At 39.5% G+C, this 18,367-nt stretch overlaps 1 protein-coding gene across 7 annotated transcripts in view; it reads left to right on the forward strand.

Annotated features, from left to right (window-relative positions):
• The window catches only part of UTRN (utrophin), a 416,848-nt gene that overhangs the window by 126,673 nt on the left and 271,808 nt on the right, over positions 1-18,367 (forward strand). For all 7 annotated transcript variants that reach the window (XM_054195259.1, XM_054195260.1, XM_054195261.1 and 4 more), the window contains 8 exons: positions 548-671; positions 2,363-2,450; positions 5,548-5,783; positions 6,054-6,234; positions 8,912-9,057; positions 11,068-11,280; positions 17,027-17,140; positions 17,989-18,144. In XM_054195259.1, coding sequence (XP_054051234.1) covers positions 548-671; positions 2,363-2,450; positions 5,548-5,783; positions 6,054-6,234; positions 8,912-9,057; positions 11,068-11,280; positions 17,027-17,140; positions 17,989-18,144 — 1,258 coding nt within the window. The remainder of the gene's footprint in view (positions 1-547; positions 672-2,362; positions 2,451-5,547; positions 5,784-6,053; positions 6,235-8,911; positions 9,058-11,067; positions 11,281-17,026; positions 17,141-17,988; positions 18,145-18,367) is intronic.

The raw sequence follows: 18,367 nt of genomic DNA on the forward strand, positions 1-18,367 counted from the left end.
AAGTTATGTTAGTATAGACATGTCCAAAAATATTAAGCTATAAGCTAATCTTTAGTCAGCTAAGCGTTCAAAAAGGTTTGTCCACTATCACTGCCGTGAGTGCTTAAGCTGCTAGCTTTTTCTTCAGACTAAATACTGTTGCAGACTTTTACAAAATCTAGAGCTGCAATACTAATTTGTCTTGTTCCTGAGGTTTAGTTTAGAACTTTTAAAATACTCTACATTGAGAGATATCTTTTGTGCCATATTTAAAGAAACATGCATGAAGATATATATAAAAAAATGAAGAAATAAACCGCACCATGCATTTATAATTTGCTCCCAAATGGTAATACCATAGACATAACTTTTTTACTGTGTCAGGTTTTTGAAAGTCTGTCTCTCTCTGACCACCTGTGAGTATTAATATGAGAAACATGAATCTTGTGTGCAGCCTTGCTGTTTTGTGATTGAGTAATGTGCTGAACTTTAAGACTTCTGATTTTTAAGACAGAGTGACTGAATAGAGAAAAATGACCAAAAAAAATTGTCTGACCTTTTAAACCAGGTTTGATGCTGAAAGTACTGAGCTCTTGAACTGGATTTCAAAATCAAAATCTGCCATTCAGGCCACAGACATCAAAGAGTACAAGAAGATGAGAGAGACTTCAAACATGAAAGAAAAGTTGAAGGTAAAATGGGGAGAATAGAGAGTGTTCCAGTGAATAGTATATTTTGACTCTAAGCTGGGTGTCAGCTGGAGGTGTGGGCTGATCTACATGCTTTGTGGGGATTAAGTCCTTTAGTTAAATAGTTTCAGAGCTGGACGTACATGGAAATCTCTGACCAGCTGGACAGAAAATTCTTCTGTGTTGGGTTGCACAATCCACAGGGAATTTTACAAACATATATTGCTGATGTCTCCTTTGGAGTTCTGATAGATGTCTCTCTTCAGGATTAGTCTCTTTTCCACTAAGCAGCATATTTTGGCTTTATGTTTCACAGTTGGAGATGGTCTTGATTGACACCACTTTCATAACTGTGGCAGCGATGGGCCAGGGGGCTGCTCAGAGACCCCTTGAACCATGCTGTAACACTCTGCGCAGACTGTACCACCCAGGGTCTGAAGTAGTCCGTCGTTACAATGTTTGGACATGTTGTTTGCTCTATTAATTTTGGAGAAAACCTGGTAGTACAATATTACTGACCTGTAAGACATAATACATAATTTTACAGGATCCTCTGGGAGCCATGAAATAACCATTTTATCTTCCTTCTGTTTTGGGAACGTATTCTTGCCTTTTTTGGTCCTTGAGCATGCTTTGATTACTGGAGCTTTAGCAGGACCTGCTAAATTTGATTCTTTTGAAATCAAAGACAACACTTAAAAATATCTATAAGTCTATAAGGACACTCCTTCTCAATGCTGTAGTGCAGAATGGTGCCAGTAGGAATGTTTGGAATGGCAGGACTGTTGGAAATAAAACCAAAACAACCCTCCCAATAGCTTGTTTATAGAACTTTTTGAATGTTTGTAGCCCTTTATAAAATAAGCTCCAAGATGGTCACCAGGTTCCCATGAACAGCAGTGTTTTTAAATGATTGGGCTCTAAGTGGATAGGACAGTGTTTGTTCTTCCCAACTGTGCAAATAAGATGCACGCTTCTTCTGAGTTTACTGTAGCAAGTCTAAACCAGAGTAATGACCTTGGACATTAGTTTCAAAAAGATTTTAATTTGGAGATACTTTGTTGTAATCTTAGAGGGTATTGAAGCTGTGGCCAAGGAGCTCATCTTTCCTCTGTGGATGTATTCTACCTCTTGGCTCACACAGGAAGATTCATCAATATGTGTGACTTAAGGGAGGAACTTGGTAGTCACAGAGAGAGAGAAGCACTAGAGTTTCTGAGAGTGGATTACTAGGGGGCTATAGTTTTTGCAAGTGGACTTCTAGGGAAGAGGTGGTTGTTCCCATCTGCTGGATATCTCAGTAGAGATTGTAGAGGCGAAGAGACTATTTAAAAAGAAGTCTTTTTTCCACTGGCTTGTATTGAATAATTACAATTTTTGATCACAATTGACTTGTTTTAGCTGATGTCCCAATATCTGATTTCATATAGCAGGATCGTCAACCCTTTTAACAATATTTTATTCCTGGTGGTGTTTTACTAGACTCTTGCTTGCCTGGCACTTCTGAGAGGTAACTCCTTTTGCATTTGTTTTCCAAACATCTTAGAAGGTGCCTGTATCCCAGAAAACTGGAATGTGTTTTGGGTAGTAGTGGGAAAATCCATGTTACTAGTGGGGAAGGTTGGGGGTGGGGGTGTGGAGTCAAGAAAAATTACCCTCTCTGAAACTGTATTCTTTTGGGGTTCACTTTGTAGGTGATTGAAAAGGAAAGGGTTGAAAAAAGCCGAAAGTTAGATGAACTGAAACGAAGTGCGCATATTCTTTTGGATCAAATGGGAAAGGGTAAGCGACCTGAAGGTTTTTCTGTTTTGTGATTTAATCAGATGAGTTGCTGGGAAATAATACTGAAATAGGCTACCTCTAGTTAAGCATAGCAATATTTTCCTTCCCTCTCCCTCCATTTTCTTTCCTTCAGAGACATTGGTCATTGTTACTGTTACTAGTTATTGATATGTGCTTTGTTTCTATTAATGCTTATAGAAAAGCGATATTAATATTGCTTAATGTGTGTGTGTTCATTTGCAACTTTTTAAGGCTTGTTTTTATTGAAATAGACATAATTTCTTAAAATGTCAGTAACATGCTTTTGGGGGAAGGAGTTGGTTTAATTTTAAATTGTGTGGAGATTTTAAGTATAAAATTTTAAAATATAACTGCCTTGAAGTTAAAATTTTGAAACCAAATTTAGGCTTGATAAATGTGTGTATATATCTCTCTTTATTTCTAGTTTCCTCTGTTTCTCTAAAACTGTCAGTATGTTTTGATGATACAGTCACAATTCATGGTTCAAAGGCAAGAGAGAAGCCTACATGCTTCAGAAAATGATTGATTGTCAATTAAAACACTTATCCCTGGAAACTTATAATTAACATCAGTGAAAGTTGATTCTTTAAACCGTGCCAAAATCTTGTTTCATAATATGACAAAACTCCATCACTGAAATGTGACTTTCTCCATAAAAGAGCTGTTCATATCATCCAGAGACAGTCTTTTAGATCTGCTATGCACTTGCCTTTTGGTGAAGTGTCTATAACTGGTAGCATTCAGACAGGTGAAAGGATCGTGTCACTGTCCTGCATACTAACCAGCATACCTTCTGGAAAATGCTGATTTCCATTGGATTTCCCAACTGTCACATTTTTTTTCCAGCCAGCCCCTTTGCCTGGATGCACCAATCTGCTAAGCATCTATAATCCTCCCCCCCTTGCCTACTACAGCTGAAGCTTTTTACAGTGGGTGCCATTGCCCTGAGGCTGATGGCTGGAAGCCACTGATCTGACCTGGAGTTTGGGTTATAAAAATTGGTAGCTGTTCCTTGTCTTCAAACCTGCACAGAGATCCTCCCTCTCTTTTATAAACCCCTCCAGTTGTGATAAGTCATGGCTATGAAACCAGTACGTGTTGATCATAACGAGAAACGCATAGTTCAGAAACTGGTCGAGGGAAGTGATTCTCCCTCTCTACTCCACTCTTGTGAGACCCCACCTGGAGTACTGTGTCCAAATCTGGAGCCCCTACTACAAGAGAGATATGGACGTGCTGCAAAATGTCCAGAGAAGGGCCACGAGGATGATCAGAGGGCTGGAGCACCTCTCCTATGAGAACAGACTGAAAGAGTTGGGGTTGTTCAGTCTGGAGAAAAGAAGGCTCCAAGGAGACCTTATAGTGGTCTACCAGTATCTTAAGGGGGCCTACAAGAAAGCTGGTGAGGGACTTCCTAGGATGTCGGGTAATGGGAGGACCAGAGGGAATGGATTAAAACTAGAGATGGGTCGATTCAGACTGGATGTTAGGATGACGTTCTTCACCATGAGGGTGGTGGGACACTGGAACGGGTTGCCCAGAGAGGTGGTGGAAGTCCCGTCCCTGGAAGTTTTTAAGGCCAGGCTGGATGAGGCTTTGAGCAACCTGATCTAGTGGGAGGTGTCCCTGCCCATAGCAAGGGGGTTGGAACTAGATGATCTTTAAGGTCCCTTCCAACCCTAACAATTCTATGATTCTATGCTTTGTACTGGCAAAAGATAAGATTCAGCAATTGCTTCCTAATTGTTTGTCATCTTAAAGTTTGGGACCCATAGAAAATAACCGATCTACAGCCCCTGGCTCTGTTAGGGTCTGCTAGTATGTTTTGTCCAGCTCAGAATGACAGCCCTTCTCTCCAAACCCAGGCCCAGCTACACCTGTGGAATAATGCACAGCAGTGGCATGCATGTGTATACATCCACTTCTGTCGTGGGGCGTGTACAGGCCGTGCCGTAATGGCAGTGACCCATGGTTTCGTGCATGCTGCTCTTATGTGGCTCGTTGCAGCTGCTGTGCTTCTGTATTGTAGACGTGCCAAGTGTATGGTCGGTGTGTGCAGGACAGGGAGGACGTATGGAGCAGAGCCTTCAAGTGCCCTTGCAGCACGCTGGCTGGTTGTGCTGACCAGAGCACAGGGCTACACTTATGCTAAAGCGATGCAGCAAACAGGCCCCTCCATGTGACTCTCCTCCTTGTGCTCCAGTCTAAATGACAGAACCATTAAGTTCAAATGACCCAAATATGTCTCATATAAAGAAGACGGTACCCTGAAAGTGAATCTGCATCAGAAACTTCCAACAGCAAGAATGTACTGCTGAATACATATTGCACTCAAATATCTTTGTATATAGCAAAATTATCAGTTACTTCTGGCACCTGAGGAAATAAAAGAACAATGAACGGGTAGGAGGTCTGTTCACTTCTGCTGCTGCATCCTCAAGTAATGCATTGATTTGTCAAAAAGATGGCATAGCAAGTGCTTCGTGTAGTCACTGTGAGTGGGAAATCTCATATTTTGTCATGTTGCTTTTGTAGCTATTCATATGACCTAGTTTATTAATCATGTCTGCATGCAATGTGACATTGTTAGCCATTGCTCCACCTCTCTCTCAAGTCGACAGGATTTCCATCTGTTTTCAATGGCTTTATTGCTGCCTTCCAACTTGCTGCTTCTCTCCTTGTGGAGACTAGAATCCTCTAAAAAAGTAAATTTACTGGAAGCCTACTTAAATAAATCTTATTTTACTTAAATCTGCATATCAACATTTAGACACAAATCACGATGGTGAAGAGGGTTATGATAGTTGAGAGTCATCTTGTTGTTATAAATTCAAATGTTATCAAACAGAAAGAATGGAAGTGGAATATCTCAGTCTTCATTTTACTGTTAAAATGGAAATAAAAAGCTGAAACACTGTTAGCAATAAGTACAGATTTATGGATAATGGACTTGGAATCAAAGCATTTTGCTTGTTAATGCAAATGTACACGTGTACCTGAAGAGAGGAAAGGTTAAATGCCTGTTAATCAAAATGTGTTGCAGTTAATACAACAATAATTTATATGATCTTTTTAGAGGGACTTTCTACAGTGGATATAAAAACTGTGATGGAGAAAATATTGTCAGAGTGGAAAGATGTGGTTCAACATCTGGAGGAAGTGGCCAGAAAGATAAAGTACCAAGAAGATATAAATGCTTATTTTAAAGAAATGAGTGAGCTTGAGAAGATTGTAATTGAGAAGGATGGCTGGCTTAAAAACGACGCTTCTTCAGCATCCCAGCCCTCAGCAGTCCTGAAAGACTTATGTCAGGTAAGTCTGGCAAAACATGTTAATTCTGATTGGAAGCTGTTAGGAGTACAAAATACCCCAGAGTAGCTTAGCCTAATCAGTAAGGTAACTCAAAATTTCGGAGGCATCCAGGGCACACAATTTGACTGGAAGATTTTGGTACCTGTGTCACAGGAGTATTTAATGTTGTTGCCCTAGTAATGTGGAGGAGCTGTGCTGCAGTAGCTTACTAAAATCTTTGTTGTTAACAAGGCAAGTGTGAGATTTGGTTTTGTTTTTGATCATTCACAGCGGGAGTTAACTCATCTTGTAAGCCTGAGTCCACGGTTGGAACACCTGAAAGCCACCTGTAAGGCACTTGCCTCTCAGCCCATGCCGCCAAACTTCATTCAGGAGAGCTTGAACGGTTTTCTTGATCGCTTCAAGTTAACTTGTCAGAAACTAGAAGAACGTCACCAGCAGCTGAAGAAAGGTAAATATATATATATTTTGCTTAACATAAGCCCTCCTGATACTTGTGTTCTGATATTTTTTTGTTGTTGTTGCTGTTCTGAGCCGATTGAAAACTCGCTGAATTCTAGCAGAGTTTTCCTACTGATTCTGGGATGCTTTGGGTCAGGCTGACAAAATCTTTTTATTCACCCTAAAGAATATTCATATGACTTCCTCTGTGCACACTACAAAATACATTGTTCCATGGTGTTAAAAGCGATTATGCAAGGATGCAACATTCCTGAAACTACATTTAAGGAATTAGCAAAACATATTTAATGTGGATAATATAGTTTGAAAAGCTGTGTGTCTCTGGCGCTTACAGATATAAATAGTAATACTAGAAATAAAAAATGGAAGATTAGGAGAACCTTGTAAAATTCAAGCTTGCATGTGAAATTTATTCTTTTTCATAGCTTTGTTGAGCACATTAGTCATACATAATTCCTTTTGGAAATTTCATCTTTGAAGTGATTTGGAATCTGGTTTGCTTTTCAGGCGCTTTCTCCTTGGGTTTTTGTCGCATTAAAAATTTTATTATGAGCATTCAAAGCAGTCATGCTGGCTTCTAAAGGGTTTTAAATGTAGTGCACAAAATACGTAACCCCGTTAATATTTTACAGCTGAATAGCAAGAGCACAGACCTATTAGGAGTTTTTTTTTTTCCTTAGTTTTCATTTTGTTTCTGAGGAATTCAAAGAAGCGTTTTGCTAATGGCCCCAAGTGGATGAGCATTGACACTTTAATTCTGTGTGTATAAAAATAGGCCTAATTACTAAATGGTTAGGCCATCTATATAATGTGTTGCACAAGGCCTGCATGCTTTGATTATATCCATGCAGAAAACTGTATGAGTAAATGTATCTGCCTGCTACACTCAAATTACAGGGTATGCTTTCGTTCTTACTGTGGGGAATGATTATTTTATGACTGTTCTGAGTTCATGTACTTTTGAATAATTTTATTGGCATTGTGTATTTTGGTAATTATTACATGATATGACAAAAATACTCCTTATTTTTTTCATGCCACACATCACTTGAGGCATTATTAACATATTTGAACCAGTTATTACTTGGTAAAAATACTTTACATATTGTAATATGTTAAATTTGTATTTGTGTTGGGTTTTTTTTTTTGAATGATAATTTCTCTGCAGATTGGGTATTGCTAAAGAACAGACGGAAATGTTAGTTCAGGGTTTCAGTTGTTTATTTACAGCATAGTTTGAATTGCTGTAAGGTAAAAGAACTTCCAGAGTCGTATAACTGGGAGAAACAGCTGGTGGTGGCACTTGAGCATTTGTGAATTTGGCAGGCTGTGACTGACAGAAGTCCAGCTCCTTTCGTGTCTTTTTGAGCCTCTGAAAATTCCCTTGTGGAGTGCTACTCACTCCCATCTCTACAGGAATTTTTTTTATGGGAATTGTGACTTAATTTTTTTTGTCAATGGGAGACTATTTTAACTATTTTCTCCTTTGAGATTTGATGTAGTTCAGTGACAGCGTACCTATTTGCTTTTTACTGAATTCTTCTTCCCCCCCCCCCCCTTTAAATTGATCCTGGTTTTTTGAAAAGAGGAAGCTAGGTAACTAATTCTCTCTAGAAATGTTGACTCATTCCTTAGTTATAAATGATGTGACAGTTCTGACAGCAAGCTGTTGAAAAGCTACCTGGTGAGTCAGAACAAGGCTTAGATTAATTTCATTTGTGGCAGTAACAAAATTGCTTAGGAATCCTAGGCCAGAGAATGTGCATACCACAGTATGAGTCTTGCAGCCAAAATCCTGTTCGCTGCAGTTTTCTAACTCTGATGCTTTCTTTCTGAAATGCCAGAGTGAGATGCTGCCTCCTGCCTGGCATTCCACAGAGGGCTGGTTCAAGGAAAATCTGAGATGCAGGCAATGATTGCAAGCAGATATTCCATCTGAACTTTTATTCTCTATTCAGTCTTCCCAGACAGTGTCTCTGTTCTGGCAACAGGCTGAAAGCTGCTATTTTTATATATTTTTATGTGTGTATATATATATAAAAATGAAAAAAAAAAACCCAAACCCTACTACTGCAGTAATACATATTTTATGTATGTGTGTTTATATAGTTGCTATATGTAGTGTGTATATTTAATATATGGCTATAATATATGCTATACTTTATATTTTATATATAGTAGATATCTGTGTCGGTTTGCATATGAATAGTAGATATGTCTAAAACTTTTTAAAATGAAAATACTAAATTGTGGGGATGTAGGCATGCAAAAGCCCAAGTACTATTGATTCCACCACCCCAACCACCCTGAGAGATTTAGGTGCTTAGGTGTATAAGAAAATACTGAAAATTGGGCTGAGTTCTTAAATCCTTATTTCTGGGGGGGTGTTGTCATCATATATTTATTATTATATTCTATATAATACATAATTATATATTATATGTATTTAATATTTTTTAAAAGGAAAAACCATTGCCATCAGCAGAAGACTTTTTTATCTCTTGGAAGGTCTCAGCAGGATTCAATGTACAAGTATATCTCACTTTGATTTCTTGTTTCTAAACGATTCTGATCACTCTGATTATGTTCACGTCTCTCATAATTTGGGTCTCGTGTCTATTTCCTTACCTTGTATTTTGTTCCATTACTCTTTTCAATGCCTCCAGAGGCAGAGAGCCAGCCGAGCCAGGAGTACGTGGACTGCCTGCAGCGGCTGAAGGGCGCGCTGGGCGAGCTGGAGCACAAGCAGCAGTCCATCGCCAGCGGGCTGAGCGACCCCAGTAAGGTGGAGAAGGCCCTGCAGCAGGCAAAGGTAACTCTTACCTTCGCACTGACGCGAGGAAGCTGCTTATTCAGCTGCTGTCAGCCCCTCTTCCCCTGCCTTGTTTTCAGTGGGGGAGCGAAAAGATGACTCGGAGGGAAGTCGGTCCGGGAGCGGTGTGTGTGGCAGGGTTGCTTGCTGAAAGCTGGGTCACCAGAGGCTGCTGAGGGACGTGTCGGGCGAGGGCTGGGTACCTCCGAGCCTGCAGGCTTCACAGCTTCTCTTGCCGCCCGTGCCAGGAGATGAGGCCCAGAGAGCTGGGACTGCTTGGCTCGGGGAAGAGGAGGCTCTGAGGGATCTTCTCTCAAGTGCTGCAGTGCCTCAGACCACCTTGATGGCCTTCCCAGGCTCTCTTCAGTGTGCCCGTGTCTCTCTTGTGCTGAGGAACCTCAAAATGGATGTCAGGGTGCTGAGAGCATCCCCCGCTCCTAGGAGCTTGGTTGGATCAGGTTGGTGACCTGATCCAAGGTCTGCTCCTTTGCTGCTGAGCACGATGGTGAGGAAAGCCAGGAGCCCGGCCTGCCCTTCCCTCCCTTGGGAGCTGCCTTTCAGCTCTCCCTGCCCGAGCTGCACTGCAGCCGCCTGGCAGCCATGCCCAGCCCGCTCGGGCTTGCTGTCCTGGGGAGGCCATGTCCCTCCCCCGCAGCCATGCAGGCTCCCTGACCCTGCCTCGGCCCTCCCGGTGAGGCTGTGGGACGCAGGCTTGTAGTCCTCTCCTCTAAGCACTGGGCATAGCCTTTCCAGAGGCGGGGTGCCTCTCAGGTTCAGCTGGTTAACAAATCCATCCTGTTTCATCCTGCTTGGCTGTTATGAGAGAGTAAGTATATTCTTCTGGCCTCCAGATTGCCTTTCAAAGGGAAACAGTGCTTGCAAGCCATAAAGGTAATTGTTGCACAAATTCTAGAAACAGTGTTTTGTTTCCTATTATGAGCCTATAAAGTAGGGGAAAATCTACGGATAACAGTTGCTTTGTAAATATCGGTTACTGGGTCAGGGCTGGAGTGACAGGAGAAAATCATGCATCTTCAGTACTTTTTTTTTTTTTTTTTTCTTAAAAATACACACAGACAAGTATTTCCCTGTCCCTCGCTGCTTTTGTGGAATCATGCTCAATTCAGAAACATGATTTTTCCCTGTGTGGTGGCATGAGAGGGCTGCAGAATGGCTCTGCAGGAGCTCTTGAACTCCAGTTGCTGGGTTGGGGACAGGCTGTATCTGTCTTCATATACTTCTCTATTCAGCAGAGAGTGATCAAATAGATATTTTTAAAAGCCCGGTAAACAGGGGAGTTAGTGCTTTGGATTATTTTTGAACCAGCAGATTAAAAAAAAGTTCTGAGTTCTTTGGATTTCTCTTTTAATGTTGCTTCTGTATTGTTTAAATATGACAGAGATTTTCTGGTCCATATGCTGACTGAATTGCAGTAGCATTTAGTCTTTGGAGGCTTGTCTTTTCCTGCTGCCTGAATCCTTCCTCCCTCTTTTCTTCAGAGACTAATTAGCCTGAAAGGACATACCACGCCAGTGTGGGAGCTTTAAGGAGTGTGATGGGCGATGGGAACAAATTGCAGATGATGAGCTGCTTGTGGACCTGGGATTGTCCATCTCCTCCTTCTGTACTATAGCTGGCACTGATAAGTGCTTCAGGCATAGACCCAAGCTGGGGATTGACAGTCTATGACACCCTGCACAGAAAGCTCTTGTTTGCAGAAACAAGCATCCCTCTTCCCAGTTTCATTGCTATCTCACTACCTATCTTTTTAGAGGAAATGGTATACTTTATCCTGTTTCTTTCCTGTATGTAGAAGTAAAATTGGGAACATAAATGTATCAAAAATAAGATTCTTCCTCAACAAAATATAGCAAAATATATGGTCACGCTTATCACATGTGCACATTAAATGTATATACTAATAAAGTTAAATTAATGAAATTAGTAATGGTTTCATGTGTTCATTACAAATTTCTTTTTCTTTTTTTCTTTTTTCTTTTTTCCTTGTAGGCAATTTGTGAGACGCTGGAAGCCCAGAAGCCCAGAGTAGATAAACTTGCTGAAGAAACAAAGGCTTTGGAGAAACATGCTTCTCCTGATATAAAAAAGGTCTACACACAAGAGTTCAAGCATGTGCAGGGACACTGGGACAAGTTAAAGCTCAAGATTTCCAAAGATGTTAAACTACTGGAGGAACTTATATCCAAGTTGAGAATATTTGAGGTAAAATGAAAGGAATTTTTTTTTGTTACATAACTCAGTAGTTTTAAAGCTCTTTCTTTCTCTGTGTTCCTGCAAGAGTCCAGGTGATACTGATTGAGAAGGGGAATGTTGATGGGCCACTACTCTGTCAGAGGCTGGAAGCATATATAATGTATTTGTAGCAGGGCAGCAGAGGACTTTAACATGCCAGGATATTATTTTATCTTCTAATAGAATTACTTTTAACTTAAAATTGGCATTCCTCCTCTTTCAGTACCAGAAGTAAAGGTTATGCCAAAGTGAAGGGTATGTCAGCTATGCTGTTGAAGGCTTGATCCCACCAGGAGCTGAGTGCCCTCTCTTGCAGTTGGTGTCATATACCCAGTGCCTTAATAGTTTGGCATCTAAAATTGAAATTCCATACCTGCTACAGAAAACCTGCTCCTTCACTTGAGGCTTCTGTCAACAGTAATAAAGAAATATTACAGCCTGTTAAAAAAGAAAGTAAAGAAAATGCTTAGGTATAGTGAGTTTTCCAGTTCCAACAGATGGCGTCTGAAGTGTCAGGAAGGAGAGTTAAAGAAATAAGATTAATCAGCACTCTTACATATTTTATATATTTTTATACACACACACAGATGAAATCCTGCATAACAGAAGGTCCTTTAAAAACGAAGGGACTAAAAGCAAGGGTATTTAAAGGGTATTTAGATATTTAACACATTGATAAAGAGGGGAGAGATAAGTGTTTAAGTCACTTAGAAGAGGTTGACTCAGTATTTACTGGTTAGATGGGTTTATTTGTGTTTGCTTTAAGTCCCTTCTGTAGACTGGGGAGAAGAAAAAATAATGACAACTAAACATATCATGCTTTAGCCCATGGAAATATTATTGTGACCCAAAAGTTAAATAGGTACTAACCATTCTTCAGTATCAGCTTGAAAGTATAAGCTGATCAGAGCACTATAAAAGCCCAAATATAGTGCCATTTTTTTTGCTAGAGTAATGTTTAACTAGACTAAGTAAGTCTCAGATTATTTTCATTTTTGTATTATATTTTAAACTTCAAAAAGCGAGAAAGTGCTTTTAGAGATTCCCTGTCTCTTGGGATAAAGGCACATGTGCATTAGCTAACAGAAATCTGTATTTTCACATGCATTAAATATATTTTAATGTGTGGAATTATTTAAATTCTTTTCTATTTAACAGAGTATGCATTATGCAATTTATCAACATAAGTAACTTGCTGCATGCACCTTCTTGAGAACATTGGTGTCATGCATGCACACCATCACTTTTTGCCCAAAAGTTTCTTTCAGCCTTGCTCTCCCCTCCCTCTGAAGCAGAAAACTCTTTTATTTGATAGTGGATTCAAACCTCAAACTAAGTGTGGTTTTTTTTTTTTTTATTTTAAGCTAGACAGGGTCTTTAATGACTACTTAAGTATAGACACGTGTTTAAACTGAAATTTTTATTAGTAAGGCCAGGTTATTGACTTGCATGAAGTTGCTGTGAAAGTTGGACAAACTGTGGCTTATGGTTCGGAAGTAGTAAAAGCCTCAAGTCCCTTTTTTTCTTTTCTTTTTTTTTTTTTTTTTAATTAAAACCCACAAGCCTTGAAGAAGTCATAGTAGGAGCAGTCATAGTAGGAGTAACAGATTGTAACTAAATTAAGAGCAGAGTGCACACCTGTGCTTCCATGAAAGTTTTACCTGGGGAAAAAGCCTGGAGGGAAAAACTTGCTTGTAAAGTGTTATTCATTAATACTCTGTTTCAGGACTTCAGCTGCTCCTAGCAGCACGTGTGTGGGATGTGTGTGTATGAATAGCATAGGTATGGTAGTCCAGTCTAGGCTAGTGAACCTGTAAATGGAAATCACAAACCAGCCTGTGAATAGGAGGAGGAATTACAGGTTTTCAGAGGGGAAAATGTGTATTTTTTTTATGTAACACTTTTGTGTAATACTGTTAGGCTGTATTACCTGAAGTATAAAGATAAAAGCTGTGCCTGCCCTGCCCCCCTAGAAAAACATGTTCAGGAATATGTGTATTTGTGCACCTGAATTTGAAAGAGTGTCTGCTTTTAGTCTGGTTCCCTCAAAAACCCATCCTTCCATAGCTTCTTGCAGCAGCCTGTGGGATGATGTGGAGCTGTGGAGGAGCCAGTGCTGCTGGTTAGTGGGAGCTGAGTGCCCAACGTGAGCTGGCTTGTACAGGAGCCTAAAAGCAACTAATTTCTAAGGCTTAGCCAAGCCCTTGGTGATTATTTTCCAGCAACCACCTCTAATTTTTCTCCTGACTTTGACCTACCATATCTCATTCTCTTCCCTTCCCACTCTTTCTGGTTACACTTATTAGTTATTTAGCACAACAGAATAAATATTCTGCATGTAAGCCTGCCTCAACGTTCTTTGTGCAACAACTTTTTATCAGTATTGTTCTTCAAATGATTGCAGCTTTCCAGTTGCCTTGATTATCTGTAGCTACACTGAGCAAGACCTACTTACCTCATCAGTTTTAGCAGAGTTTTTTTTCTCCCTTAATTTGTTGTCAGTGCAGAACTCTTTCTGCACTTGAATCATGTTCAGTTGAAGGGTCTGTACACGCACCTACTTTCCTAAATCATGGCTTTAACTGAGTGGAAAATGGCTCCTGAAAAATGAAATTCTCTCATATTTTTAACTGAGAATAGAGTACATGCGTGCACTATTAGCATGGCAGGTTTTTATTTAGTAATCGATTATTCGTTTTTTTCAGCCAAAGGTGTAGTGCCCTGTTTTTCACAGCTGCCCAAAGTGATGTTGGTACCACTGTATATATGAATCACTCACTGATGAAAGATGTGGATTTTTATGCCTATGGGCGTTTTGAAGAGCTATGGAGAGCAGAGCATTGAAGCCATGTGCTGTTATTTAGATCTGAGAAGAATTTTTCCTGAGCAACATGTTAAAAACTTTCCTGTTGCCTTAAAAAGAAGTACAGAAGCTGAAAAAGAAATTAAAGCAGAAGAAATAGTAGAAGTAATTATTAAATAATTGAAAATGGAAGAAATACGTAGTGGTGCTATCTGTAGAAATACGTGGCTTACAGTGGGGGTGTTTTCTCATGAACTGGATTCTTAAGTGCACAGTTCCTGTGTTTTCTAAATGTTTCATAAAGCTGTCAGTGGACAGACAGGCATGTGCTTATATTCTCTGAATTTTCCTTTTGAAGGAGTGGTACTCATCTGTACAGAGATTTTTGTAGTTCAGCCCTGTATGAATAAAAATGAGAATGTGAAGCAAATTGAATAAAAATGTTGTGGATGGCACTGGACAGATGAGGATGGAACATGCACTGCAAGAAATATTGATATGGGAGACTGGGTATATGGTCCTGGTGCAGGGACTGAATGGGTCAGTAGTGGAGAATGTGATACCAGAGACACAAGATTAGTTTGAATGGCTGGGCAGTATCTTCTTGGTTAAGAGAGGAGATGAAGCATCTGGCTATTAAAGGAAAAAAAAATTGAAAGTGGGGGAGAAAAGAAAAAAAAAAAAGAGTAAGTAAATGGCAACCCTTGGAGAACATATGGTCATGTGCAACTACACGCAAGTGTTGGTTTATTTCAAATGTTTCTGTTTTTCCTAATTCATCTTTAAAAAATGGCATTCCCCAAAACAGCACTCCTTGCACTTAGGTTTTTGAAAAGAAACTGAACGTGTATCAGCGAGCAGACAGGTGAACAGTGCTTAAAATATCCTTGTTAGTTTGAAGAGCAAGTCAGTGGCAGATCTGCCTGTGGGTCCTGCTGCTCAGGTGGCCCTTATGTGATTTGTGATGTGTCAGAGGCTCCCCCAAGCTGACAATATCTGCATTAGTGACATGACGTGTTTTACTGTGAGACTGTCTGTACTAGGCACGTGAAGAGAAAAGTAGACAAGACTCATTTTATCAGTTTTGCATCTTGTATTTTCTAGAAGAAAATTTCTGTATCTTGCGTGGCTTGCTGTGTCTTTGAGTATGTGTCACCTTCAGTTCCTTTAAATGTACTGCATGGCTGTACATAATGTGGTTTTTCTAGGAGTGAACAAGTTAAAATTCAGCACGCTTGATCGTTGTTCCTGCCTGGAATAAATTTTAGAAACTGATCCAATGTTTTAGTTCATGTCTAAAAATTGTGAGCTCTTATACATCAACAAACTACACTGGGTATTTGACTACTGGTAGTTATTTACCCATGCAGTGCAGGAGCATTTACTTCATTGAATTTCTGTAGACTTGGCTCGTGATTCATTAAGTTATTTAAATATGTGCCTAACTTCGTGAGTTATGTCGTTTAATTCACTTCAGCTACTTATGTAAGTAGCTTACTGTAAGCAAGCTAAATGAGGTATATGCTAAAATGCTTTGTCAAATGGCAACCTTTATAAATATGTGGTTTTTTTTTTTTTTTTTACATTAAGCCATGGTTCACTGTTAAGCCTCCTGGGAGGCTCTGTTTTTTGGAAAATGATTTTCAGGCTAATCAGCTGCAGGAAATTCCCCCAAAATGGAAAAGGAATGAAGAAAATGTCATGACTTTGACCTCTAATGGTAGCATTGGCCTAAAAATAAACATGATCTTAGTCTAATGGGTTTTCATTAGTGCAGGCGTTTTTTTGAGAAGCAGTGTATAATGTATTGATCTTGAAAGAACAGTTATTGCAAGGTTTTTAAGGAAACGAAGTGTTTGCTTTCTTCCTCAATGACATGCAGAGTAGAAGGTGAAGCTTTGACTCGGCTTCTCATTAACAGTGCTCTGTGATGATGATTGTGTCAGAATAAAAAGATGACATCTATTAAAAAATCCAACGAAACAGTCCAAAAATATTGACTAAAACCCATCCAACCATATTATTAAAAAATAACAATCACATAACTCAGTTGAACCAGCATAAGGAAAAACTTTCTCCCTGCTCTAAGTTTGTGGTGGTTTTGTTTGTAAGGGTGATTGGGAACATCTACAATTTGCACAGGAAGGAGATGACAACCCTCCTGTCTCCTTTCCTACCTACCTCATTGCAGGGTATAAGGCAACTGCTAAATGTTAGGTCATATAACTCTGATATTGTTTATGGTTCCCCCCGCCCTGTGTGTTGTTCTAGTGAGTACAGTAGCTGCTATTGGCCTCAAATAGCTAGATTTTTTTTTTTTTTAGTAGTTAGTCTAATCCTCTGTCATATTTTCCTTTTATGCCTATGTTTCTCCGTAAGGTGAATGGCTTTTCCAGGATAGCTTCTACCTGTCAATTGTGTTTAGCATTACCTCCGCCTCTTATCCCCCTTCCTATAGGGCCCTCTCTTTTTCTTGGACATATGTTTCTTGAACAAGTGTGGTGGAAGCAGTCATACATGGATTCTGTTGTCAGGAAAAGGCTATCCCCAGCCTTCAGCCAGGTGAATGGTGACCACGTAATTCCTGAAGCCATGCTTGCCTCCTTGATCCTGTGTTTCTGTGTGATAGCCTGGAGAGTGCAGTGTCAATTAAATCATGCTGTGGCATGGATGTAAGAGAATCACTGTTGTGAATTTAATTTTCATATAAATTTGAGAACAGAGAAATTGGGAGGGGAAAAAAACCCAACCCCAAACCAAAAATGAAAACAAAGGTGGTCTGATTCAAAACCAAGACATTGCTAGCAGCTTGTAAAATATTCTTTTGACACTGCTAGAAGTTGTTGAAATGCAACAGTCGTACACTGTTCATCACTGCATTGTATCAGCTCTTCATTATTATGTTTGATTTAGACTGATTCAAAAGTTGTTCAGAAGTGGATGGATGGTGTGAAAGACTTCTTAATGACAGAAAAGGCTGTTCAAGGAGATACTGAAGGACTTCAAAGACAACTTGACCAGTGCACAGTGAGTGTCTTTTAAGGAATCTTTTGAAATAAATAATAACTAGCATCTCTTCTTTATTATTTTGCTTCTATTATTAAATATTGTCCATGGCATACTCCATAAAGCTGGCCAGAAAAATTGTCTTATCTTTCTTCAGGGCACATTTTAATTGCTTCCTCGTGTGTAGCCATAACACTTTGTACTTTTCAAAGGTCTTCACCATATTTACAAGTACTCATCTACAAGTTGACATTAGTCTCAGAAAATGTTTATAGATTTCTCCTAATTTTGCGATTAGGGAATTGAATCTGTGAGTGAAAAGTGCTTTTTGCATGAAACTTCCAAGGGCGATAAAAATAACAAGCAAATAATTCTGAAACTCCTAAGGTTTAGGAGTTGTATATGCCTTACAAGTAAGATTCCTTCCTAGCTAGTGGCAAATAGTGATCACAAATAGGCAGAATTTCATCTTACAGTAAGTAATTAGAATTTCATCTTATAGTAAGTAATTACAGTGTACCTTCTAATGTTTGTTTCTGGGAGAAGACTAAGAGTCTGAGGTATGCCAGCAACATCAGGGTATGTAGTGCACATAATCTTCAAACTTGTGTTGTTCCAGTGTTGACATGTAGCACGTGAGAATGTTCGCACTGTTTATGGCAAGATGTATTTTGCTTTGTAATTGCATAGTTCTGATGTTTTGGGCCAGTGAAGGATTGTTTTAAACAGTCTAGTATGGAATACAGCATCACTCCGCTTTTTATTAGAGTTTCTCTGGAATAATTAAAAATTACAAAGTTGCTGGTATCCTATAAATTATGTAATGTTTTGCTAAAGAAGAACATTAATTTTCTCTGATGTGTGCTCAGGTGTTTGTCAATGAAATGGAGAAGATTGAACCATCACTGAAAGAGATGAAAGAAGTAGAGTCTGCTTTAAGAGCTCAGCCTATCACAGGCATAAATACTTGGGCAAAATCTCGGCTAGTAGACTGCCAGACTCAATGGGAGAAACTGAGCAAACAGGTGAGTTCTCCATATATTGCTGTTGCTAGCTTGTTACTGCAGGTATTTGTTCAGTTGCGTGGCAATGGTAGGATGGCGAAGAGGTGAAGCAGTAAAATAGTGGAACAAGTATGTTTTACTTGTTCCACTGTCAAAGTGGCTGAAATCCAACGTAGCCCAGTGAATCCTTCAGAAGTGCAAATATGTTAGAGGATACCTGTCCAATAGTAGTTTTGTCTGAATA

Source organism: Rissa tridactyla, chromosome 3 (assembly GCF_028500815.1).
Source record: "Rissa tridactyla isolate bRisTri1 chromosome 3, bRisTri1.patW.cur.20221130, whole genome shotgun sequence".
Classification (NCBI taxonomy): Eukaryota; Metazoa; Chordata; class Aves; order Charadriiformes; family Laridae; genus Rissa; species Rissa tridactyla.